Source organism: Phymastichus coffea, unplaced genomic scaffold (assembly GCF_024137745.1).
Source record: "Phymastichus coffea isolate CEN01 unplaced genomic scaffold, Cenicafe_Pcof_1.1 PCOF00096, whole genome shotgun sequence".
Classification (NCBI taxonomy): domain Eukaryota; kingdom Metazoa; phylum Arthropoda; class Insecta; order Hymenoptera; family Eulophidae; genus Phymastichus; species Phymastichus coffea.
In genome coordinates this window covers 942732-968117 of record NW_026706907.1, presented here as the reverse complement: position 1 = coordinate 968117, position 25386 = coordinate 942732, and the positions used below count along the sequence as shown (strand labels likewise).

General features: G+C 34.7%; 5 protein-coding genes and 8 non-coding genes across 15 annotated transcripts; 10 read left to right on the top strand and 3 right to left on the bottom strand.

The window, feature by feature from the left end:
- Nucleotides 1–831: 831 nt before the first annotated feature.
- LOC131669743 (uncharacterized) lies at nt 832–1688 on the bottom strand. Of its 2 annotated transcripts, XM_058944852.1 has the most exons (5): nt 1608–1688; nt 1474–1552; nt 1304–1395; nt 1135–1228; nt 832–1066 (listed from the first exon to the last, which is right to left on the bottom strand). In XM_058944852.1, exons 1-5 carry the CDS (start codon nt 1656–1658, stop codon nt 963–965), a joined length of 420 nt encoding a protein of 139 aa, XP_058800835.1. In that variant the 5' UTR covers nt 1659–1688; the 3' UTR covers nt 832–962. The 2 variants fall into 2 exon arrangements, with proteins under 2 accessions (XP_058800835.1, XP_058800834.1); XM_058944851.1 differs by having other exon boundaries at nt 1135–1395.
- Nucleotides 1689–3915: 2227 nt separating this feature from the next.
- On the bottom strand, nt 3916–9357 carry LOC131669712 (27 kDa glycoprotein-like). Its single transcript, XM_058944800.1, has 4 exons — nt 8987–9357; nt 6212–6700; nt 5201–5393; nt 3916–4659 (listed from the first exon to the last, which is right to left on the bottom strand). The coding sequence occupies exons 1-4, from the start codon at nt 9012–9014 to the stop codon at nt 4518–4520; spliced, it is 852 nt and encodes a 283-aa protein (XP_058800783.1). The 5' UTR covers nt 9015–9357; the 3' UTR covers nt 3916–4517.
- A 265-nt stretch (nt 9358–9622) lies between these two features.
- Trnad-guc (transfer RNA aspartic acid (anticodon GUC)) lies at nt 9623–9694 on the top strand. The gene has a single exon. It is a non-coding gene; the product is annotated as a tRNA-Asp (tRNA).
- Nucleotides 9695–10125: 431 nt separating this feature from the next.
- Trnag-gcc (transfer RNA glycine (anticodon GCC)) lies at nt 10126–10196 on the top strand. The gene has a single exon. It is a non-coding gene; the product is annotated as a tRNA-Gly (tRNA).
- Nucleotides 10197–11335: 1139 nt separating this feature from the next.
- Nucleotides 11336–11406, top strand: Trnag-gcc (transfer RNA glycine (anticodon GCC)). The gene has a single exon. It is a non-coding gene; the product is annotated as a tRNA-Gly (tRNA).
- A 97-nt stretch (nt 11407–11503) lies between these two features.
- On the top strand, nt 11504–11574 carry Trnag-gcc (transfer RNA glycine (anticodon GCC)). The gene has a single exon. It is a non-coding gene; the product is annotated as a tRNA-Gly (tRNA).
- A 97-nt stretch (nt 11575–11671) lies between these two features.
- Nucleotides 11672–11742, top strand: Trnag-gcc (transfer RNA glycine (anticodon GCC)). The gene has a single exon. It is a non-coding gene; the product is annotated as a tRNA-Gly (tRNA).
- A 97-nt stretch (nt 11743–11839) lies between these two features.
- On the top strand, nt 11840–11910 carry Trnag-gcc (transfer RNA glycine (anticodon GCC)). The gene has a single exon. It is a non-coding gene; the product is annotated as a tRNA-Gly (tRNA).
- A 97-nt stretch (nt 11911–12007) lies between these two features.
- Trnag-gcc (transfer RNA glycine (anticodon GCC)) lies at nt 12008–12078 on the top strand. Its single transcript has one exon. It is a non-coding gene; the product is annotated as a tRNA-Gly (tRNA).
- A 1603-nt stretch (nt 12079–13681) lies between these two features.
- On the top strand, nt 13682–13752 carry Trnag-gcc (transfer RNA glycine (anticodon GCC)). The gene has a single exon. It is a non-coding gene; the product is annotated as a tRNA-Gly (tRNA).
- Nucleotides 13753–16995: 3243 nt separating this feature from the next.
- Nucleotides 16996–20570, bottom strand: LOC131669702 (calcyphosin-like protein). Of its 2 annotated transcripts, none has more exons than XM_058944781.1 (5): nt 20452–20570; nt 18613–18753; nt 17780–17957; nt 17493–17702; nt 16996–17418 (listed from the first exon to the last, which is right to left on the bottom strand). In XM_058944781.1, the coding sequence occupies exons 1-5, from the start codon at nt 20484–20486 to the stop codon at nt 17317–17319; spliced, it is 666 nt and encodes a 221-aa protein (XP_058800764.1). In that variant the 5' UTR covers nt 20487–20570; the 3' UTR covers nt 16996–17316. The 2 variants fall into 2 exon arrangements, with proteins under 2 accessions (XP_058800764.1, XP_058800765.1); XM_058944782.1 differs by having other exon boundaries at nt 16999–17418; nt 18613–18766; nt 20452–20538.
- Nucleotides 20571–21955: 1385 nt separating this feature from the next.
- Nucleotides 21956–23508, top strand: LOC131669727 (protein arginine methyltransferase NDUFAF7 homolog, mitochondrial). The gene has a single exon (XM_058944830.1). The coding sequence runs from the start codon at nt 22101–22103 to the stop codon at nt 23424–23426; it is 1326 nt and encodes a 441-aa protein (XP_058800813.1). The 5' UTR covers nt 21956–22100; the 3' UTR covers nt 23427–23508.
- A 216-nt stretch (nt 23509–23724) lies between these two features.
- On the top strand, nt 23725–25262 carry LOC131669733 (protein OPI10 homolog). The gene is made up of 3 exons (XM_058944835.1): nt 23725–24030; nt 24324–24453; nt 24528–25262. The coding sequence occupies exons 1-3, from the start codon at nt 23995–23997 to the stop codon at nt 24953–24955; spliced, it is 594 nt and encodes a 197-aa protein (XP_058800818.1). The 5' UTR covers nt 23725–23994; the 3' UTR covers nt 24956–25262.
- The last annotated feature ends 124 nt before the right edge of the window (nt 25263–25386 follow it).

The following is a 25386-nucleotide window of genomic DNA, read 5'->3' as shown; positions in this document are numbered from 1 at the left end:
AATCATCAAATTATAAGTGTAATTGAACTAAAAAAAAATCTTGTTTAATACATTAAAAGTAATTTTCCATGTTACGTATACTCGTTTTCCGAATACCCCGCGTAAAAGGATGATGTTGCTCCCTCAGCAGGCGAGGTAAAACGGCTTTGATTGTTTCAAAGTAAAGTGCTTCGTGTAGTACACGCGATGCGCTATTTGACTGCTCGAGCCGTTAGGTAAATCAGACTGTCTATGCAGTTTTGTGCTCCCTGCTAGGAAGGCGCAATAACTATTACACTCGGTATGGGGACAAATAACATAAAAAAAAACTAGAATCGATTGTGAGCGAAAAAACAAATTGTTACATACATAAATAAAAAAATGCATGAAATAAAAAAAAGAAAGTACTCTAGAAAAAAAGCTCTGAGTTAAAAATTTATGATAATAAATAAATGGAATTCTATGAATATAATGTTCAATAGATCTATTATCAAAAGAATAGTTAGATATAAAATTATAGTTTGCGGTTTATTAAGTTATATAGATTCTCTTTGATTACCTACAAACTAACTAATTAAAGTAGAAAATTACTATTTAAATTGTACGACAAAATTATGTAAAAATATAGAATATATATAGAAATATTTGAAAATTAATTAGAAAAATATTGCTTTGATTATCTGATAGACTCCTCTCCGAATATTTTTCCATTAAGGCAAACCATCGTGAATTAGTTTCACATTATTTTGATTTGATTCAAAAGATTCGCCTAAAAAATATACTTTTTGTTTCCATTACGTGTCAACAAAAATGAGAGATTTTATATAAATATTACATGGGTCAGGTGAAAAATCGAAATTTTTATTTCATCTTTCATTTTACAAGCAGATTCTTTCGAGTAAAACAAGACGAAAACTGTTTAGCATTAGGCTTGTGCAAAAATTACAAATTAAGAATGAGTATGGGAAGATTCGTATTTAAAATTAAAATTTCATTAACTTTCGTGGATACCGTGACATAACCATTTCGTAGTTTTTAAGATAGCAGTTCATCATTGTTCTCCCAAGTGTTATCTTATCTTGGCCAGCTATAACGAAATTTTATTTTAGAATATTGGAACGAACGGGGTGCCTGAAAAGCGAATGGAATACTTACTCTTTGTTTTGCATATTTCGAATGTCCTTCGCACTGAGTCGGGGTCACCGAAAACTTTTAAGGACATTTTGTCCATATTGACCGTACCATCTTTCTTGATTTGTGAAGAATACCCATTTAATGTACAGACGAATGACAAAGTGTTTAGCTCGTAACAATTGATACTTACGACATTGTATTTCACCATCATACAGAAAGCCCAGACACTTAGTTTTTCTTTATAAGGAACAAATTGATAATATCTGATCAATTCAATCGCAACTACAAACATTCAATCTTTCACTTAAAATCTTATCTCGGAATATTTTTATTTGAATGCAATGACTTTTTACCACTTACATAAACTAACTCCACACTTCTTAGCACAGTCTTCTTCTATTTTAAGCAGTTTGTTATTAATTTCGTCTTGGATCAACGCCTAAAATCATGAACAATAAATATACGCGCTTCCATCGCATAACGCACATACTCACGAAAGTAGCTGGCAGAGCCACGCACAGAAGCAGAGCTACGGCAGTCCTCATCTTCGAGAAGTACTTGGGCGAATGCGCTGAATCAACGTTTAGTGGAAACTGGTAATTGATCGCTCGAGCAGATCGCTTTTATACTTTTGAAACAAGACATTAACTATTGTAGACACGTGCACTGGAAACTTTCGGAATTTAAACATAACTGATAATGTTTGTTTGGTTAATCCATAATCTATGTAACAGTCGCCTTTACACAGTGAAGAAAATTTGAAATATAAGAAAAATATGGTAATTGATAAGATTGATTAGATACTCGCTACTTTTTTTTTTCTTGCTTTCGAATCTGATTTTAATGTGAATTTCACGCACGCGATGTATATTACTTCTGTAGACAAAAAATATTGCGAAACGCGATGCTGCCATTCGGATGTTAAATTAAAACGCATTATATTCAAATCTGTGCTGATTTTAATGTAACAGGGCGACGATTGAACGACAAATCGATCCAATAATTTCAATTACTCTTAAAAGTAAATGACATTTCGATGGAACGATGCTCAATTTCAGGTGGTCGCATCCTTCGAATCTCTTCGCGAGCTCTCAAGAAAAATACATTTGTGAAGTCTACGAGGAAATTGTCGACACGATAAAAGCTACGTTAACTGTAATAAAAACAATCGATTTATTAATTCTTAGTGTTAACTCAGTACAAAAATACAATCTCGTTCGAAAGTGACGATTTTTTCAGTTGTTATTGTGGATCCATGACGATTATGTCCGTTCGCAAGAGGCAGTTCGTGATCTGTCTCGCGGTGTCACGAACATTCGCGCCGGCTGTCGAGAAAAATCGGTGTGAGTTGAATCTGGCGAAGATAATCTTGCCAGGCAGTTGCTTACCGAGAGTCGCGCCTTTGCGAGCGGCTAGGAAAGATCCTGGGTCATCGGTGATCAACACGTAAGACTCACTGTCATGGTTGATACAATAACTCGACGTTATTGTAGGTGGAGCGATACAGCACTTACGATCCTAAATTTGTTCAGCATGCAGCTGGCAAACTTTTCCAGGTGCTCTTCCTCGTGGATTCGACGATCGAACCTAGCCATTTCTAATGGCCCTTGCTGCTGTCTCAAGTTGTCCATGGTTTGTCTCGTTATTATACTCTGAAAAATTCAATGAAAACCACGAGTTTTCTCGCTGTCGGTCGCCAACCGTAAACAATCATCTCACGAGGGTCGGCGAAAAGTAGAGCGTCGTCAAAAGCAAACAGCTGGAGAATGTCATTTCGTCGCGAAGATCAGCGAGCCTGCGTCACGTCGTCGAATGATCACCACCCGGACCATGAATCAAAACTGTGTGCTCTTATAAGGAAGCGAGGCGACGAGCTCTTGCTTGTTTGTCATTCAAAAGTGCATTCGTGCATATAGTGGGGATACACCGCCTTCCAATATGACAATCGCTCGGCCGCGCGTCGGCGCTACTACCAAGCTTACCTACTTATCGGCGTCGTAGGGCCTGTGAGCGTCCACTATTATCGCTCACTGTGTCGCATCTAATGATCGCTCGATGAAATTTAAAACGGATTCTTAAAGAAAAAATGTCAAGGAATTCAATAAAAAAAGAATTTTTAAAATAGAAATAACACTTTTTGAGATATGGGCAATTGTTTAAAAAAATGTTAATAACTTTCGGAAAAATTGATGTTATAGTATTGTTCGCTTAGTATCTTTAAAGTACACCCTTTTATATGTAAAATAAAAAATATTCGTTTCGATAACTTTAATGATTGCGGAGATCTAAATTTTTGAAAATTTTTCGTCAAAATTTTTCAATTGTTTAAAACTGTTGATATAGATATTATAATGATTTAATAATCCATACTTAAATACACTACCATATAGACAACATGTAGACCAAGTTTCAAGAAAATTCGAAACCTACCCCTGAAAACCTGATCGTCATAGTCTGGAATGTGCCATATAATAATGCTAGATGTCAGTGACTTATTATTTTTTTAAGATAGAAAATATCACACGAAGGCATAATTTTTGAATTTGAAAAGTTTAATAGTTAACCATCCCTTTCAACTATTGAAATATCTTTGAATTTAAATATTGGTAGTCGGATACAATCACAAATAAATATTAATGTTTTATTAATATTAATGACAGGTCAGTATTCAATATTTAATGGTATTTTATATGTATATAAAATAAATTTCAGTTAAATACGTAAAGGCTTGTTTTAGTGAATTCTGTATTGACACTAAGACTAAACCTCATAAGAAAATAAGGGTCCAGCATAGCATTAAAAAACAGAAAAAATACTTGTTAATTATGTATTTTTTTATTTTCATATGATATGGTTTTAAAGATTCATCATTTTACTTCTTATTTATTAAAGGATTACCTTTAATATAAAAATTATAATTATAATAAAAATTATAATAAAAGAAGTGACTGACTACTAGTGCCTGACCTACTACTAGTGCCTTTACCCTATTTGGAAAAATTAAGCAAAAATGTATACAAAATGCAACATACAATTTACAACTGGTCAATTAACATTCATACTTATACAGTGTAATATAAAAATAAGCAACAAATTAATTTTGTTGATTTGATTCTATAACAAGTACTTGATACAACAAAAACTACTGTAATCTACTGGTAGCTAATGTTATAAAGAATAACATTTTCTTTAAATCTGTATAGTACAAAATTGTTAGTAAATTATACATTTTTCAAATTCGCATAAAGTATTTCATTCGTTACATTTATAATCACAGAACTATAATCAGATTTTACAGGAAGTATATGTCATTTTCAGTATAATAAAATAAAAGTAGTCATAGCTAGTACTGCAGTATAAGCTACGTTTCTTGTTCCTGAACTTTGACTAAACATTGTTAGTGCCTAAGCCTGAGGACTAAGCATTTTCTGACATGGTGTCACTTTCTTGATGTAATTAAAGATAGAATCGAGTAGGTTTGCCGGCGTCGGATCTTCACATCCTTCCAATGCGTTCACCACGCAACCTTGTAAAGTGTTCATATCTCTGTAAAACCATCGATTTCGTGAAAAGAAAATATTATAATAATTTTTAATTTTTAATTATTGAGCGAATATTTGTTTTAAAAAAAATATTTCTATAAATTATTATTCGAGAATTGTTATAAATATTGTTTAATCTCATACAACATGTAATTTAAACTTTCACAATTAAATAATATTTCTAATTGTTGAACAATTTTATTGTAAATGAGATTCCACTTTTATGGAATAATTTTGAAGAAAAATATGTAAATTATCGATAGTTCATTTACTTTTTTTTACATATAAAATTATATTATGCCATCCATATTACGTTTAGCTATTCTAATTCGATTTCAATTGGGTTTCAAATGTCATTCTAATTAGCTTGACACATGAACAAAGTTATCGTGCTATTCGCGATAAAACGTTATGCAATTTATTCATCTTTTTGCAAATAGACAATCGTCGTTGTATTGAACTACAGATCGTTTAAAGCTTAACTAACTCAAAAAAAAGTTACTGCTCTTTGAAAAGTTCTCAATAAAATATTTACTTATACATACGTGCAAGTTTTCTGGTCAAAAACGAGAGAAGGAAGATCTTTTATTCCAGAGAGACTCGTAGTTAAACCAGCTAATCCTTGCTCTGGGTTCATGGGCAAATCTTTAGAGTATTTGCCATATGTAGAATTACCGCAATCCATGATTGCTTGAGTTTTGGCTTGGAAACATTCAGGTCCTTTGGCCGCGATGAATACTGAAAATTTAAGGAAACATGATTGAAAGCCCATTTCATGAATTAATAGAAGATATGCATTATTGTTGATAATATTTTTTATAGGTAATCGTAATGTTTGTTTGGAATTGGCAATAGTTTAGTTTTTTACTTGTCAGCCTATATCGGGGCTTATATATCTATAATCTTATGAGAATGCGGAAAATCTATCTTTAATCGTATAGTAAAATAGCATGTAAAAAGAACACGTACATGTCAGTTTTAGTGATACGAGTAACAATTTTTTATATTGACGTGAAATTCATATTTCGGATGATGTAATTTGAAATTCTAGTTACATTTCATTTTATGGTTTCTTCCAGATAACTAAACGAGAACTGACTTGAATTAACGAAAAAGAAAAAATAAATCAGTTCAAGCTTTTGACTCATTCTGGTTGAATACGAATAACATCAACGATGTACAAACGTATATATACAGATTTTAGAGAATATGAAATAACCCGTCTTATACGCGTTGTTCAATGCCGAATTTTTTTCAAGTTGTTAGATCTGATCCACGTGCTGATAGGTCGTCCTTGATTTCTATAAGGTGTGATGAGCACTTGCTAATAAAAAGGGGTCGTAATGTCGATATACGGCATAGATATAACATTATTCTTAAACGTATTATTCTCGTAAAAGTATATATTTTTATGAGATTTGCTCTGAAGTAGATTTTTATCGGCACCTATCTTCGCAATTATACAATAATTTACGGCACAATACTCATCTCAGCGATCCGACCTGTCTTCACTGTGCGATTAATTAAAAATGTTGAAGGCCGTTATGTTTACTTACGAGCAATGCGGTCACCCTCCTTGAAACATACAAAGTTCAAAATTTTTTCCGTGATATTGAGCACGATTTTCTTATTTTCTCTTTCTACTGGATCAAGGCACGGTTCAATGGCATCGGTAAAATTAGTCACGCATCCTTTAAGGATAGGCTTTTTGTGGCAATACTTCTTGAAAACTTCGTCCAAATCACCAGTTGGTCTAGCAGCGTCCATCTCCTGCTTCAATACATTCAAGTCAACGAGATCTTTAACGCAGTTTACAACATTAGATCCAGCAGCTTTGGCCGTCTCGTATGCGTTTGGGCCTCCATTTTTCTCGCATTTCTTCTTTAGCAGATTCTCAGCCTCGTTGAACGGTAGCATGGACATATTCAAGCCTTTCAGATCGAGGTTTTTTAGGCCTGGGATGTCGACTATCTCATTAATTTTTGCCAAGGCTTCGTCGGCCGTTGGTAGTTTTTGACACAGGCCAGCACATAGAAAGCCGGAAACTGTAAATTCAATGTTAATTTATTTTTTTTTCTATCGCATTAGAAATGTGTTTGTACCATTTTGATGAGTATAGAAAGGAAATGTATTGTATTTAACAAACAAAGTGGGCAGAGCTTTTTTTATTCGTAATCATTATAAAAATATTTGACGAAGATAGTCCAATTTTTTTGTTTTAAGTGAGAACTTAGCCGATAGAATAGAGATACGAGTACTGATAAAACTGACCCTCGGGTCACTAGAGTGAAATATTTATTATCTGGTAGTTCAATGATAATGGCCACTATATACGCGATGATTCGGGGAAATTTGATAATGAGGAAACGATGTATTTCAGTTATCTCATACGAAAAAAAAATTAAAATTCATTAACTTTAGTAAAATGACTCATTTTTCACAATAGAATATATTACATGCACACTTGTTATCGTTATTTACTATCTATATTTTTATTGTGTAATTCAGCGGGACCCGGGTGCGATTATATTGAATGTTTACGCGAAGAAATGTATAGCTAATACATTTGTTTCGTACAAAGCTAATGTAGTTACTTATTATCATTTATTTATTTGCAATAAATCAGTATTTTTGAATTAAGAAGTAATAATAAATATATATATATATATATATATATATATATATATATATATATATATATATATATATATATATATATATATATATATATTAATTTTGAAATTTTGTTATCAAAACATCGAAGTAGATTATAGGAATGAAATATAGTATTGGATCTAAAATATCAAATTTAAATTTGATGTGTTCTCATTTATGAGTCGAGTTGAGTAATGTAAGCATAAGTTGGCGTCATATCTTTTACATTTATTCTATGAAAGATAACTAGATTAGTTTCGAAATGGTAGAAATCGAACCACAGTAAACAATATTATACGATCAATAGTAAGTTCAACTTTGATAAAATTGTTAGTTTGTTCTTTATCAGAAAAAATACACTTCCAATTTTATCGATGATATTTTTTATAAATATTAATCCATTGATTTATATGAATTGGAGGATAATAGAATTACTGCGTTATAAGTCTGTTTGAATGACTTAATCTTGTTTGCATTTGGTAAATGTTCAACAGTCAAGTAATTGATTTATTCTTTTCTAAATTTTAATCTCTTTTTAATTACCCAAACAAATTAATAGCATACGTTCATTGATGTTTTTAAAGTACGGGCGCTCATGAATATTTGTATTTGGTTAAACATGTTATTAATACATATAATGTTCCTATTGTGTACTCTATGATTGAATTGTAAATCAGTACATGTCGGTTTTTGGTTTTTATTCACTTTCAACTCAGACACTTTATTATTTATCAATAACGAAAACAAATTAAGTTTGTTATAAACAAGACCGCTTAGAACAAGTTCATATAATGAAAACGTATTTTATACAACATCGATCTTCGACAGTCAACAAATTGAATAGACATAATTAATAAAAAAAAGTATTCGTAACATAGCATAAGTGGGCAGAAGAGAAAAATTTGTATTTCTCTTTTGTAGTTATAAGTTGTTTTTTTTTTTGTAACTATACAATGTAATTCACGTATATGTACTCTGGTAATAATAATAAAAATATATTCTCGATGTAAAAATATACTCCGAGCAAGTATTATCAATGATTAATCGTATGCCGATAATAAGTGAGATGTTTTCTGTAAGAAAGCTGGAAAATATGCTACATTGCATGTTTTTCTATTATTAATTATAAGAAAAGAAAAAAGAAAGTAAGAAAAATTATATTTATATTATATGGAATTTTTTAAGAAAATGTAGTGTTGAAATACGTAAAATTGTTTTTATTCCACTTCAATCATTGTTGTTTTATTATCATAGAGCATATTTAAATTATAAATATAGTTTTTAAATTTTATTATATAAATAGTGTCTGAGTAGTAACTAATCGTTCATTTTAACAACAAATTTTTTATTGGTTAATCACATATGTATTTTACTAGTTTAAACAAAGAGACTCATAAATACAGGAACTTATGAAAGCTACAACCGGTCAAAGTCAACGTCTTGAAACACATTGATTTGCACATATTCAAATGAAAATTACTACAATATTCATTACGTTCAAGAAAATAAGAACACAAAAAGAGACGGAATTATGTAAAATCACATCTGATGAGTCACGTATCCGCATTAAAATAAAATGTTCAATCAACGTGTTAACAATTTTTTTTAACAATGCGATCTTAAACTACAATTGAATATTATAATTAAGTTGGCAAAGTAATCAATAATCGGCTTACCTGCAAAACAAATTATAAGTGACTTCATAATTGCACTCTCGAGGTAATGATAAACCTGATTTTGAAGTTAAAAAGTTTGATCTGTCCGGGACCAAAACTTGATTTTCTTTTAGATGAATGATTCCCGCGTGTTATATATATATATGCTCAAACACTGGCGTTCGATTGCCACTGCTTTTAAAAGAGAGACGCGCTTTTATATGACCTCCGTGAATTGTCTGGTTTGCCCCTCTACAGAGTTCTATATGCAGTCTTTTAAACTTGTGTGCGCGCGCATTAGGTGTGTATTTTATTTTGCTGAATCGTGTGAGTTATAGTGGTAATCAGAATCACATTACATATCATTATAAGCTTCATTAATTTTTACAACTTCTCAATTATTTTTTTTATTTTTCTATCTCTTTAATGTTTTTATGTTGCTTTCTACACTAAATATTGCACTGTAATATTTTTAAAGTTTCATTGTTAGAAAATAATTATTGATATTATATTAAAAAATTCTCTTAAATATACAATAGAAAGTAACTTTTTCAAAAATATTACTTTTATGAACATGTAAAAAGCTTCATGACGCTGCTGCATAAAAATTATTGTGCTGTAATCATTTCTATGTCTTCTTAAAAATGTGATTCCAAGTCCTCGGTAGTATAGTGGTTAGTATCCCCGCCTGTCACGCGGGAGACCCGGGTTCGATTCCCGGCCGGGGAGTTTTTTTTTATTTTTACAAAAATTATACTTGTAATAATATTTTTAGATTATTAATCATAATATGATAATATTCAAAAAATCGGTCCATTAGATATTAACGAGAATCTAGTCAAGTTGATAATTTGATGGATCAACACTGAGGAGAAATACAATATTGATTTATTAAGCTATAATTTACCTAATGTCTAAATTGTAACACTGTAAAAAATAAGATAGAGATAATTCTTAGGCGTAAACTAAAACTTCTAATTGACTAATAGAAGAAAAAATTAATTGTATTAACTATTGAAATTGTATTAATTACTTAATTAAATATACTTCGATACAATTATAAGTAAATTAAAAAAATCTGTAGTATTCTTATGTATATTAAAATTATATAAGTGGAACTTTCACAATTTGCAATACGTCGCTAATAAACTCAAAATCAAGCATCGGTGGTTCAGTGGTAGAATGCTCGCCTGCCACGCGGGCGGCCCGGGTTCGATTCCCGGCCGATGCACATTTTGCATTTGATAAACAAATTATAAATGGCACACAATTTTTATTAATTTATAGTATCAAATCATTCAGCAATAATCGCAATCTAGAACTTTATTTTTAATTGTAATTGTATAAATTATTGAAATTATAATTTCTAATATCGTGCTGCGTTTATTTAGAAATACTATTACTTTTCATTTCATTCGTTTAGATAACTCGTAAAATTTTTCCATTTAATTAATTATGATATACATATGTGGCATTATACTATCTATCCTTACAAACATCGATGGTTCAGTGGTAGAATGCTCGTCTGCCACGTGGGCGGTCCGCGGGTTCGATTCCGACTCAAATTCCGATTCAAACACCTAGATAAGCTACGACGTCGCGCTAAGAGGAAGTAAGCAGTATTACGTACGAGTCCGTATAGCTTTACATGTATTTATTCATTCTTATACATTAATATACTTTCAATGCTGTAGTTATTTGACATATGCTATTACACTGTCTTTGACAGTTTATTTTTGTATAGATTTATCGTAGTAGTTTTTAGTTCTAATTAGTATTTAGCTTCTAGTTTTAAGTAAATCCGACTACGAACCAGAGGTTTTACTAAACTGTCTTTTCCTGCGAGCATCAATACCAATCAAATAATTTTAGCACTTAGACGAATTTGCCATTCGCTACATTCTCCCTAACTTTTCTATTACACCAATCGACGATAAATGTAGAATACGAGTTGCCCAACTAGAGCCACATATTCTGTAAAACAGCTAGATTAAGGTTTTATTTTGTAAGTTCATTTGCACCTGTAATCAAAAATGTAATTGTCAAGTTCTTAAGCAAATAAACATTTTTACACAAAAAAAAAAGTTAGATTCCCGGCCGATGCACATTTTGCATTTGATAAACTAATTATAAATGTCATACACTTTATATTAATTTATAATGTCAAATCATTTAGCAGTAATTGTAATCTATAACTTTATTTTGAATTATAATTGTATAAATTATTGAAATTATAATTTTTTATAACGTACTGTGTCGATTTAGAAATACTATTACTTTCATTTCATTCGTTTAAATAACTTGCAAAATTTTTCCATTTAATTAATTATATGATATACATATGTAGCATTTTACCATCCATCCTTATAAGCATCGGTGGTTCAGTGGTAGAATGCTCGCCTGCCACGCGGGCGGCCCGGGTTCGATTCCCGGCCGATGCATTTTACTTTTACTCTCGTGCAATGATCATCATAATTTTTTTATATTGTTCAATTTTTAATTCTCACCCGATGAAGCTGTATTTTTTAAATCTTACAAGCATCGGTGGTTCAGTGGTAGAATGCTCGCCTGCCACGCGGGCGACCCGGGTTCGATTCCCGGCCGATGCATTTTACTTTTACTCTCGTGCAATGATCACCATATTCTTTTTATATTGTTCAATTTTTAATTCTCACCCGACGAAGCTGTATTTTTTAAATCGTACAAGCATCGGTGGTTCAGTGGTAGAATGCTCGCCTGCCACGCGGGCGGCCCGGGTTCGATTCCCGGCCGATGCATTTTACTTTTACTCTCGTGCAATGATCATCATAATTTTTTTATATTGTTCAATTTTTAATTCTCACCCGATGAAGCTGTATTTTTTAAATCTTACAAGCATCGGTGGTTCAGTGGTAGAATGCTCGCCTGCCACGCGGGCGACCCGGGTTCGATTCCCGGCCGATGCATTTTACTTTTACTCTCGTGCAATGATCACCATATTCTTTTCATATTGTTCAATTTTTAATTCTCACCCGACGAAGCTGTATTTTTTAAATCGTACAAGCATCGGTGGTTCAGTGGTAGAATGCTCGCCTGCCACGCGGGCGACCCGGGTTCGATTCCCGGCCGATGCATTTTACTTTTATTCTCGTGCAATGATCACCATATTCTTTTCATATTGTTCAATTTTTAATTCTCACCCGACGAAGCTGTATTTTTTAAATCGTACAAGCATCGGTGGTTCAGTGGTAGAATGCTCGCCTGCCACGCGGGCGACCCGGGTTCGATTCCCGGCAAAAAGCCGCTAAATTCACGTCAGCGCCAAGGCAATTCGATACCGCTAATTTCTGAGTCTACATACAGTTTTACGTGCAGTGCTTCCTACACATTCAAAACTCGTTCATGGCACTCTGTGCCGCTTATCCCCCTGTTGTGATAAGTGAAATCGTTTAAGTGAAAAATAGCAAGTGTATTCCCTTACTACGTGTAGCGGAGAGTGGCGCACGCCTGCGTCCTCTCCGCCTGCTTCTTTACTTTTCCTCCTTTGAAGGAGAAACTCAGTTTTAAACCTAACGATGAGTGACGGGATCAGTACGAGCCCCCGGCACACCCTCCCGGGTGCATCTCCGACAGTTACTACACCCATATCAACCCAAACCTCCACGACCCATACGTTGACGACAACTGTCAACACAAAACCAATCCCGTCTACACAAGCAACACCAATAATTACGTCAAGTTCGTTCTTGACTGCCTTCAACAGGATGAAGCCACCAAATTATCGTGATGCGAACGCCGTCAGACTTTACTGCGATAAAGTATTTCAACAAGCAAACAAACAAAATCAACAAATAGCTCCTACCAACATTCCACGAAGAATCAACAAACCGCTACCACAGTCGCAACCATATACACCGGCCCTCACGTAAGCGCCCGCCTCACATCTCGAAACAAACAAACGCGCTGCATCTCAAATTTCTCAAGATGACAACTGGCATTATGACCTTCAGCAAAATGATAATTGGCAATACGGCACACGCCCAAAGAGAACCTTCACGCAATCGCGCTCGCAATCGCATGCGCAGGGTTTTCCCGAAAATCTCACACATATCAGCAATCGCTATACACTACTTGCAAGCCAATCTACTGACGATCAAATGGATATCGAGCCCGCCAACGGCGAGAATGACATAGTTGACCAAGGAAATCACGCAAAACAAAAGAAGCTGAACGCGGCCCGAGCGGCTGATAAGACTTCGACGAACGAAGGTAACCAGACACCTACTAGACAGCCTGACGGCACTGAACCGAAAAGAGCAGACGGCAGCACCGAAGCATCGACCGCCCCACTACTCAATGGAACTCCACCGCCGATCTTTGTTCAAGAAATTACTTTCAAGAATCTCGTGACACTTCTCAAAAATTTTGGAATGACAAAAAAAGATTTTTCAGTTCATAATACAATCGCTAATGAGTTTACAATCAAGTCCATTGATTTCACTGTCTTTGAAAATATTAAAAAAACTCTTAAAGAAAATAATTGACATGTTTGCGCCTACCTATCTATCCATATTGTAATCTGTTAAGCAAATAAAGTCATTTTGAAAAAAAAAAAAACGGTTCGATTCCCGGCCGATGCATTTTACTTTTACTCTCGTGCAATGATCACCATATTCTTTTTATATTGTTCAATTTTTAATTCTCACCCGACGAAGCTGTATTTTTTAAATCGTACAAGCATCGGTGGTTCAGTGGTAGAATGCTCGCCTGCCACGCGGGCGGCCCGGGTTCGATTCCCGGCCGATGCATTTTACTTTTACTTTCATTCAGTGATCGTCATAAATTTTTTATATTGTTCAATTTTTAATTCTCACCAGACGAAACTATACTTTTTAAATCATACAAGCATTGGTTCGCTTGTCAGGCAGGCCCGGATTCGATTCCTGGCCGATGCATTTTGCTTTTACTGTCATTCAATACTCAAATATTTTTGTCGATAGAAGTTTTACGGCTAAAGCTAAAATTATTTGCTATCTATGCCTCCACCTGGTGGAACATTAATGCTGCCTACAGCTGAGAAGCTAAAAGCTTCACAAGTTTAAACGTGTGACCCAGAGCGTGCTTACACATTTACCACCTCAAAGATAATAAGCATTTCACAAGTGACAGCACCATTTATAACAAAGCTGATATACCTCGCATTGACTTATTTATACTCAAGCTCACACGCGATTATTCGGCAAATCTCAAACATATTGTAAATATTATATTTAAATATTATTGTATTCAAATCAGTGGTTACATATTTAAGATTAGGAATGCAAGAAACACTAAAGCCAATGTCAAATCTCAACACTGACCATCTCAGTATTTATTCACCGATAGAACAATGAGACATAAATGATCAAATCCAATATGAAATTAACATAAAATCCAATCTAAAATTATACTTAATCTAATCCGCTTATGATTTTCCGCATCGTATATGAATATATTACATTCATCGCACACTCACTTATTGTTCTACTCATTCTTTCACTCATTTCAAATTTAAACATTTTCGCAACTCATTCATTTCACACTCACACACTTACTCAATTTCACACTCACATACTAAGTTAAATACGCCTTATTCTTCATAAAAATTCAAATGTTCGTTATAAGTCACATCATAAAATAATATCAATGGGTTTAATTCTCGTTAATCTTTTCTTTCACACAACTAAATGAAATACGCGTTGCAGCTATAATCTTATCTATCGTTATATTTTTACATTCTAAATACTCTTATTCATTTGTCATTTCTATTTGTTCTCTTTTTCGCGCGAACGGCCCTTTCGTTTCCAATTTAATATTTTTTATTTCAAATAATTCGAAATTAACGGTTCGTGTTCTCAGGCGGCCGACGTAAATCAGGTTACTTATCTCTAAATTCGTCGAATCCGCGCCAATAGCGATCATGGAGAATTCTTCATTGATGATGCAATGCTCCAATTATCCATTTGTCCTTGATCCAAGAGACTGCAACAAACACTATTTGAGGACTATCCTTCTTCTTATACTATGCAAATAGGACGGAGCCCTCTGCAGCTGTTGTTGCTTCGGCGGCGGGAGAACAGAGTCTGCCGCGCTCCGCGGCCCGAGCAGCTCCTTCAGCCAGCCTTGGCATGAAGTCGCTCGCGAGACCGCATCGAGCGAGCCATCGATTATATCGATTCGTCACAATATTAACAAAAAAATACTGCAGAACTATACATTTATCAATGACCTCGAGTGCAAATTAGTTACCAAGTCAATCTGGATACGTTCCTCCTCACGCTTTTATAATCTTTGTCTTTGTAACGGAATTGCTTTGCATTACCAATTCTGTAGAAAGGAGGATAAGAGAGGCGCACTCGCTCTTAGCAACCGGTTGGGGAAAGAAGAGGAGATGTCAACAAAGGAAACTACTAATAAATCATTTACCATAAAACTATTAATTTATTAACAAAGAATATAAAAACTTAGACGAAATCGAACTGAACTTAATCCAACCTGGGCAATGCAGGTTCGAATTGCCCGGCGAGTCAGCGTGGACACTATACAAAAATACGCAGGGTAGTTGACGATGAAACGCCTTGCTATCGAACACTGACCAAGCTTATATCTAACGCTACGATCTATCGCTATGTCGAACGAGTCTACCATGACGTAAGCATAAAAGGACAGAGAGATAAATACTTGACCTGATCTTAAATAACCAAATTTCCGCTCCTGTGCAATATACCTCACGTGCGCGGGGCTCGGGCAAAAAAACAAATCTTACTCTTCGATATTCTAGCTAGTACTTCGTATAGACTGTTAAAAGTTTAAACTGCATTTTTTGCAGACTAAACGATACTGACGATCTCGCTATGGGCTGGCTTTTACTGTGCCACGCGAATCTCCTGTAGTTACCGGTAAGTCTTTCCACTTGCTTTCAAGATTTTAATTAACTGAGATGCAAAGCTCGAATTCTCGAAGGCCTTTTTCAACAAAAAAATGATAGTCAGCTAATAAAACAAATTTATTTCATAGTATTTAGCTTCATTATTTTTAATATTTAAATAAGATTTCTATAAGCCTAATCTCATATCATTCATGTAATAATTAAGAGTATATTAACGAGAATATAGATTCGTGTTACTATGCGTTTTCGGTATTCTTTGGCAGTTTCACTCACGTGATAAGTAACTAATGTAACTTAGTTAAAATACAGTAAATGTATGTCAGAGATTGCTATAAATACTCAAAATATTCGGAAAATTTGTCAGCTATTTGAATCAGACTACATCTGAAACAAGTTTATAAGTAATTCCCCCACCCCTCCTTCCTAAAATTAAAGAATAAAAAATAGAAGTAATTGCAAATTTGACTCGCTAAGTGTTAATATTAAAAACCCCAATGTAACGCATAAATGTATAAATTCTAACTACATTTTTTACGACATTGCGGACTTTAAACGATGAAGAAATTTCATCTTATTACAAAAATCTTGCAAAAATGTACGATAAATATATATCTAAAGAATATTTGATATTCGAATGTATTCAATTTAAAAAATACGGAAAATATAAACATAAAGGTTAAATATTATTAAATATTGTTGATTTCTCTTAAATGCTAAAAAATTAGTGCTTTTAAAGTAAAGTACTTTCCTAACATTGAAATTTGTTTCCAAATATTTTTAAGCATAATGGTGACTCATTATAGTGGAGAAAGATCATTTTCAAATTTAAAATTGATTAAAAGTAAACACAGAAGTACCATCATAATGATAAGTTAAATTTATCTTTCTCTGTGTATATAGAATTTTATCGTTACTTTCTCTAATGTATATAGAATCAGATATTTTGAACAAAATTTATTCTAACGATATAATTTCTGATTTTCCTGTTAAAAATGTTGAAATAAATTTTAGATTCTAATTACTAAAAAGAAATTTTTCACTTATATCAATTTTCGTAAACATGATATTTATTTGATAAAAATTCTTTTAAAGCTTTCGAGTTGAAGCTCAATTTTATCAAACTTTTTGCTAAAAATCGCTAATGTATAATTACTGTCTTCGTAAATATCATTTTCAAGCACATAAGTATATTCTTCAGAAATTTGCTATAATTCTATGCTACATTTATACACTCTCTAATAATGTAATATGTAGAAGCTCTTAATTAATAATGACTACGTGTACATGTTGAATTTTATTGAATTAATCAGAATCACATACACTTTTTTATATCAAATACTCAGTGGTATTTAAAAGTGAACTGTGGAAGCTGTGTTGATACAATTTATAAATTTTTATAAACGAAATATATTCCATTTTTGAGTGATATCACTATATTTTTCTTTTAAAGCTTATAAGCGTTACGAATCATTAAGTCAAAATAAGCATCGTTGTCAATACTGGCACTTATGGCACTATAATAATTTAAAAATTCATCAAATGTGACCTGAAAAAAATAGAGCATTAGATTGGAATTATCGCGCTTCACATATTCAAATATTCTTGAGCAATGTTAATTACCATTCCATCTTTCGTAGCATTTTGTTCGAAGTTGGCAAGGAATTTATTTAGTATGCTCTCTTCACTCTCTTCACCGCTAATATAGCGAGGGTGGCATTTTACATTATACAGACCCTTTAAGTCATCGATGCTAATCTCGCCGTCACCAGTTTTGTCCATTTTTTGATACGCTAACTCTACGAGCTTTTTCCGACTGTCATTCATAGGTGGCTGAACGATTGTTTCCGTATTATGAAAGTGATATTACTCCCAGGCAATTTCGTTGGCATATAGTATAAATTACTTACTCTGACCGAAGTGATGAATTCGTCAACGCTGATGCCCCCGCTATCGTCACAATCTAGTTTATCAAACAATGCCGATATCTCATCGTCTGACAGCTCTAGTCCACACTCTGCGAGTCCATCCGTTAGTTCTACTTGATTCAATTGCTTGTTGCCATCTTGGTCCATTCGTCGGAACACTCTATAAAACACAGAGAAAATATTTTGTTGAGCGCTTTTACCATAGAACAAATACTGCTTCACAGTACCGTTTTTACGCAGTTGACTGCTTTGCGATTGTTCATTCCGACGTTTATCGTATTATTACGTAACGAAGCAATACTCGCAATAACGAAAGGTGCAATTCCAATTTAAATGGATTTTTTCCGTCGAAGAAGCGAGCCAACTACGAGCTGATTCCACGAATTGCTTGAATCATCATCGCGTAGCAAAGGAAAAGTTAATTGGTGCTAAACGTAAAGCCACTGACCATTGCCGTGGCAAGGACGTATCTACGCTAATAGATATCCGTTGAGTAATGACGCACTGTTGCTGTTCAATGATGGAATCATTGATCGTGAACGTAATAAAAGACCCAGCAAAGGAATAAAAATATCAGACTATAAGATTGCGACTTTCTTGCGGGAGTAAAATTGAGTACAGACTTTAAAATGACATACGTTTATAAGCTTCGCAAAAATGTTAATTGCATGTTCAAACATTTGCCAAACATTAACGTCGACAGTAACATAAAACGCGTATGAAATATCGAGTTTTCTCCGTTTAAACAAGAAAAACCACTTGGTTAGTACTGAACAAACGCGCAGGAAAGCGACGGAAGCGTGAAGTCCACTTACCTGCCCAGGCCAAGAATGCCATGGGCACCCCGGGCCAGGCAGAGCAGTCGCAGCTTCTCGATGATGTCCGTTGTGTTGACCGCGGCTCGCTGAGCCTTATTGATCATCTCAATCTCCTGCCTGGTGGTAGCACTTTGCGGCCTGTCGAGCGTGCCTGTCGAGAGTAGCTCGCGTCATTCGCTTCGGCCGTGTGACTACGCCACGACGACGTGCACGCCGACTATCTTACGTGCAACCAACGAGGATAGGCATATTTCGCGATTATCAAGAGTGAGGCAATCCCAACCACGTGCGCCTACTTTCAATCGGTGCGCTTGTGTGCGTGCGTGCGCGTGTGTGTCGAGGATGTTGGGGATCATGGGGGTGCTGGTACTTGTGCAGTATGGACATGACAAATTGAGCTTGCTTTCTAATGACTTCACAGAGGCAATTAGCGCAAAAATTTCGCGCGACAAATTATTATACGAAATCGAAAAAACAAGTTATCCGCTTTAATTTGAAGAAAAACAGGCTGATTAATATAGATAAATTGAGTTGGTTTTTCATGTTTTTTTTACAATTTTTTGTTAGAAAAATTTAATTGTTAATTCAGCAAAATGATTTTATCATGCCAACAAATTTCTTTCCTATTTTGCAATAATTTTACTCCGAAAAGGATATCTAGTGTATTCTAAAATGTCTAATATAAGAATAAGAATAAATAATATTGAATCGATAAAATACAAACCTCAATTATTGTTAAAGTTGGGTAATGAAGAACCCGAGTAGTATGCAGTTAAAAATAAATAAAAAGTAGTTATTGTTCTTATTGACAAACAAAAAAAGGAATAAAGTTGATAAAGATTAAAATAAATAAATATTTCATTCTCGAAGTCTACTAGTTTCTTTGACCTAAAACCAATCGATAACTGTAAAGATTCTTATAATTAGTACAATTATATAATCATGAAGAATAAATGATTCTACTTGAAAATATGGGAATAAAAACAAAATGTACATGAAAAAACAAATTTTAATAATTTCCCATCGCTTAGTATTCTATGATAATGAGATGAGAGACGTGTCGAAAACAGCATTGCTTAACACAAATTATAAAACACTTCGTGATGAATAAAGAAAACGTATTTTTCTTATTATTATAACGTAATGCTCGCCGTCGACAATCATATGTAAAAAATATAAAAAAAATTATCTCTGCAGACCACAAAACGATCGAGAATGGGTAGACGGAACGAGCGAATCTGCGAGAACCGCTCACCGGAATTTTCGTCGGAGAAAAATGTTTCCGGTCAGCCGAAGAAACGTACGTGCGATGGCGAATGGTGGCGGCGGCGGGGCGTTCTCCTGCAGACTATAGCCGCCAGCGCGAGGCAGCACGGCGCGCCTGATAATGATCTTCGGCCGTCGCCGCGGCGGGCCGATGCGTGCTTACGTGTGCATACGTGTGTGCGCGCGCGAAGGAGACAACGGGTGATTTGGCGTGCGATCGGCGCCCGCATCGCCATAACAACCGCGCTGTCACAACAGCTGCGCTCGCTTTGGCTTTGCTGGGCTTGATCGCGAAGATTGCGCCTCATTTGGACTGATAGGCGCGCGGGACTCGCGAGACTGGGGCCTTTCGATGCCGACGCGCAGCCGTTCGGATTGGAAGTTTCTTCGGAGCCGCGGCGACGCGCACCGCGAAAGGATTCGCAAGTGTTCCGCCGTTCTCGTCTCAGCTTACCGCGTACGACGAACTTTCGCCCGGACGATCTTACACGAATGGCCTGTGGCTTTCTCGCAGTCGCTCGCGTCCGAGGTAGAGACAAACGCGATTAACGAGGGATCAAATATACGTACGGTCTGCCTTTGGGAGAGAAAAGTATGGTGTCCATGGAACGCCACCGTCCTATGCGCGGCTCTGCAATGGATTGTCACTTACCGCTGACGAGCCACCGCGCGGCGCTTGTTGCTCGGACTGTCAAGGGTGTAGTCCCTGACACACTCGGTTAACTCGAGCGAGGCTCGCGCGCGTGGAGGGGTATGCGAGTCCGTTTTACCGAGCTTGCAATCGTCGGCGGCGTCGTTGTTGTTAATTCATCGCTTGGCAAGTGGGGCGCGGTTATCGTTCTCCCCTCAATTTCTCACGATACGTTTTGATCGGCGAGTATGTGTAATGAAACCCTTTCCAAATTCAACGTTTGACATAAAAAAATAAATGTTAACGTCTCGGGAAATGGAGAAGGCGTTACACGGTATAATTTCCGCGCTATAGTCGCTTTCGTAGAGCTCGTAATTACGTCGCTCTCGTGAGGGCAAGCGAATAACAAATTTACACTTGAAGCCAAACATTCGTGGCAAGTCAATTTTCGCGATAGCCCATTCGAACGCGCTGAAAATCTCTGTCTGGCTAGAATCGCCCTCGGAGCAGACAAGGCGAAAGAAGCCGGTTTCGCGTGTGTCGTACGAATCGATAGGCCAACTCGGCTCTGCGCTGAATAAATGATCGAGCGAAGTATACAAGTGCGCGCGCGCGCGTGTCACTTCGCAAATTGAACCACCGCAAGCTGTCCACGGCTTCGCTTTTAGCTCGAGTAAACATTTTTCAGATCGAGCTATTGTTGCGCTGGGCGCGGCGCTTGATGTAATATATACTTGCGCATGCGGCGCGTCTGTGTATACGTGAAAGAAATGTGTGTCGCGGCCGATGAATTGTAATGCTTTTCACTTTATAAGTAATTTAGTAGCGCGCGATATATTCTACATTTATGACTTACTCCGGTTGAAACGGCCTTCCTCTTCAACCTTGCTTCGCTGTCGACCGCGTAATCGCCTCCATACAGTGATCAACTCACTTTCTTACACTTGCGTCAAATTTAATATAAATGGAGTGAATTGTATTATAGCTTCGTGAAAATTCAGTGAAGATACAATTTGAAATAATAACGTCAGTTAACTCGACACACAATTTTTATATTATTTTACTAAGTCGAGAAGGAGCTTCCACATCAGAGTATCAAGATTCTTGGTAGCGACCTACGGCATGTTTCAATCCCAAAAATGTCAAATAACTAAAAATCGAGAATGTTAAATTGAGCAAGAGCTTCGTGGTATGAAATTTATTTGTAAAAATGATACTTAGTATTTACGTGGGATTTTACTTTAGTTTATTTTTTTACTTATATTTTATACTTGTTGATGTATCATTCCAATTTATGTAAAATCATTAAATCAATAAGCTGTCTATCTTAATGGCTATGGCCAGAGATTAGAAATCTCTGCTATGGCTAATGCTTGTAGAAGCGATAGGCGGCGACACCGGTGAGACTTGAGACCTAGTCCTAGTATGTATGTACGTCCCGTCCTTGTAATCTAGTACTAGTATAGTAGTATTTATAGTATATGACATGAGCAGAATGAAAACAAAACTCACGTGTACCTCATCACTTCAGGAAAAGTTACTTTAATAAATGTTATAGCAGAGCATGTGAAAAAAAAAATAGTTCAACATGAATAATATAATACGTAAAGTGTACCACAATGCAAGTAATCGTTCTCACATGAAATATCATTTTGACCGATTTTTATTTATTTCTACTACAGTAAATAAAATTGAAAATCAGAGTATATTAGCTCGGAATGATATAAATAATGATAAAAACTCTTTGAGCAGAGATTTAGCTATGAAAATCAAATTATCAGGACCTGTCAGTGTTGCTCATTATATGAAACAAGTGCTCACCCATCCTACTAAAGGTTATTACATAAACAAAGATATTTTAGGACAGGAAGGTGATTTCACAACATCTCCAGAAATCAGTCAATTATTTGGTGAAATGATAGCTGTGTGGATTGTGAGTGAGTGTAAAAAGATGCATGGTAAACCATTTCAAATTGTTGAACTTGGCCCTGGCCGAGGTACTCTGTCCAATGATTTATTAAGAGTGTTCAATAAATTGAAAATGAGTGAACGAATCTCATTGCATTTAGTAGAAGTGAGTCCTGTTCTTTCTGAAATACAAAAAAAAAAATTGTGTGTATCTGAATCAGATTTAGATAAAGATTCATGTAGTGGTCAGTACTATTACAAAAAAGGAAAAACAACTGATAATGTTGAAGTATTTTGGTACAAGTCTATTGTTGACATACCTCATGGTTTTTCAGTTTTTCTTGCTCAAGAATTTTTTGATGCTCTGCCAATACACAAGTTTCAGAAAACAAAAAATGGCTGGTTCGAAGTACTTGTAGATGTTGATTCAACAAGCCAAGGAGAAGAAAAATTTAGATTTGTTTTAGCCAAAACTGAAGCTTGTAATAGCCTCATAAGTAAAGATGAACAAAGAGATCATATTGAAGTTAGTATGGAAGCAATGCAAATTATCAAGTATATTTCTGCAGCTATCACACAGAATGGAGGATTTTCACTTATTATTGATTATGGTCATGATGGTGAAAAAACTGATACTTTTAGAGCTTTTAAGCAACATAAACAGTGTGATCCATTATTAAAACCTGGAAGTGCAGATTTGACAGCTGATGTTGATTTTAGTTTGCTGAAAAAAGCTGCTAAAGAAACTAGGAACTTGTTGTGTTACGGGCCTGTTACTCAACAAGAGTTCCTGGTTGAAATGGGAATTAATGTACGACTGATGAATCTTTTGAAAACTGCAACACCAGAACAAAAAAAACAACTAGAATCTGGATATAAAAAAATTACAGGTAGTGAGGAAATGGGTAACTGTTTCAAGGTAGTTTCAATGTTTCCTACTGTATTGAAAGATCATTTGAAAAGATTTCCAGTCCATGGTTTTTCGATGTATCGTCAAGATCCTTAATAAGATGTGGACAGTGCTTATTATTTGTAAATATTTGCAATAGAGTTAAAATAATTTTAATAATTCTGTACATAAAATACAAATAAATAACCACCTTATAGGAATATTTAAAAAATTGTATTAACTATTGATTATTTATATAATTCAAATTTTCCAAAATTATAGTCTATTTTATCGACTGTTGCTAATCAAATTTTCTTCATCAAACATTTATTTGAGAAAAATGTTAAAAATTCTGGCGAAAATTCAATTGAAAGTTTAAATTACACTGTGTGCTTTGTTGGATTTTGGTTTTTATGGAAAAATTATTCTGATATTTTCCAGTACGACATTCTTTTATTGGTCAGGCAGTAATTCAACATTAATCAGGCTTAGTCAGGCGCGATCAAGCTCAGATTCGCACACATAACCTATAATTGGGTCCCTAAATCAGGGAAAACCATCTGGTCTATACGCGTCGATCAGGCTGCCTGACAAGCGTTTTCTATTGGCAGATGCAAAACATTGGCGAGACGTCTTAAAGTTTTTTACTTTTATACAGTAGTGATAAGTTAAAAAAATCATAAAAATGAGTATGATGGGATTGATTGTGTCTGGACGACTGGTAAGTTTATATATTTTGTACTTGCTCTAAATTTGTCAGTATGTATTTACCGGTGTTATAAACTTCAATGCCGGCATCCGCTGTTGAATTCTAGAAAATTCTACAAGTGCCAAAAAGTTATTTAAGCTTTAAAAATGATCTACTGTTCCCAAAAAAAATTTATACTATCAATCTTTTTTAAATTATTCATTAACCCTTATTTATTAAATATTATTTAGAATGCGATTAATAAAATATTGTTAAACATTTGGTTTACATTATTTTAACTAACAAACATTCCATATGTATTTCAGGTTCAAACAGATTTTGCACAAATTACTGATCACCACTTTCTAATAACAGTTCCTGATGCTGACAACATCAACCATGTAGTTGTTTTCCTCACAGGAACAGTTCCATTTGCAGAAGGCATGGGTGGTGCTGGTATGTTTATAGTTTATATATGTGTATATTACAATATAAAGTCTGAATTTAAGCTAATTTTTTTTATTGTACAGTATACTTTAGTTGGCCTGATCCAAACTCACCTCCAAATTGGCAGTTTTTAGGATATATATCAAATAGTAAACCATCTGCAATTTTCAAAATTTCAAATTTGAAAAAAAATCATGAGTTTGAAAATACTAATCTTGGAGTGTTTGGGCAAAATATTTCTCATGTTGCTCAGATTGGTGTGTCTGTTGATCCTCTTCACATTATAGAACAACAAGCAGCTATAGCTACTCAAACCTCAACAAACACGTTTGTAGAATTTGCACAAAAAATGATTACTGGTTTTTTGAACTATGTATCTAGTTTTTCGGTAACACAAGCACAGATGACGCCAAATCCTACAGAAAATTATGTGCCTCTATCCTCTATACAAGGTTGGTATGAGACATTTGAAAGACGGTTACAACAAAACCCAAATTTTTGGAAACAATGATTAAAGTCTGAAGACATCTGGAGTTTGGTGCATTCTTACTCATTGCTGCATTTGAGTCAGGAAAATTATCCATGTTGTACTCAAGTGGCATAAAAAGTAAACTGTATTTGTACTTTCTTGCCCACTCATCGATTAAATATTAGTTGTAAAATTTTTATACGCTCAAGATGTTTTGTTGATAATGAAAAGAATAATGACCTCATGTTTGAAACAAAGTAAAGAGAAACTGATCAATCTGGAGTTTAGGTGATTTGAAAATAAATGTGTACAAGACATTACTTTGTCATTAAACTGAGCTTTCATTTCTTCTATGAAGATTAGTGATATGCCAACGGAACTTTAATTATAATAATATTTTAATAATCTGACTTAATACTTGAGTCAATTGTTTATTTTCCCTATTTCCCATTAAAATCTAGATAGCAAATCTT

Coding starts and splice junctions, on each gene's coding strand:
- LOC131669743 (XM_058944851.1), bottom strand. CDS start 1,658: ATGAGGACTGCCGTAGCTCTGCTTCTGTGCGTGGCTCTGCCAGCTACT. Junction 1,553..1,607: donor TGGCTCTGCCAGCTACTTTC/GTGAGTATGTGC, acceptor TCATGATTTTAG/GCGTTGATCCAAGACGAAAT. Junction 1,396..1,473: donor GAAGTGTGGAGTTAGTTTAT/GTAAGTGGTAAA, acceptor GAATGTTTGTAG/TTGCGATTGAATTGATCAGA.
- LOC131669712 (XM_058944800.1), bottom strand. CDS start 9,014: ATGAAGTCACTTATAATTTGTTTTGCAG. Junction 6,701..8,986: donor ACTTATAATTTGTTTTGCAG/GTAAGCCGATTA, acceptor TTGAATTTACAG/TTTCCGGCTTTCTATGTGCT. Junction 4,660..5,200: donor TTTGACCAGAAAACTTGCAC/GTATGTATAAGT, acceptor ATGGTTTTACAG/AGATATGAACACTTTACAAG.
- LOC131669702 (XM_058944781.1), bottom strand. CDS start 20,486: ATGGACACCATACTTTTCTCTCCCAAAGGCAGACC. Junction 17,958..18,612: donor GGCATTCTTGGCCTGGGCAG/GTAAGTGGACTT, acceptor TGTGTTTTATAG/AGTGTTCCGACGAATGGACC. Junction 17,703..17,779: donor AATTCATCACTTCGGTCAGA/GTAAGTAATTTA, acceptor ACAATCGTTCAG/CCACCTATGAATGACAGTCG.
- LOC131669727 (XM_058944830.1), top strand. CDS start 22,101: ATGAATAATATAATACGTAAAGTGTACCACAATGCAAGTAATCGTTCT.
- LOC131669733 (XM_058944835.1), top strand. CDS start 23,995: ATGAGTATGATGGGATTGATTGTGTCTGGACGACTG. Junction 24,031..24,323: donor TGATTGTGTCTGGACGACTG/GTAAGTTTATAT, acceptor TATGTATTTCAG/GTTCAAACAGATTTTGCACA. Junction 24,454..24,527: donor AGAAGGCATGGGTGGTGCTG/GTATGTTTATAG, acceptor TTTATTGTACAG/TATACTTTAGTTGGCCTGAT.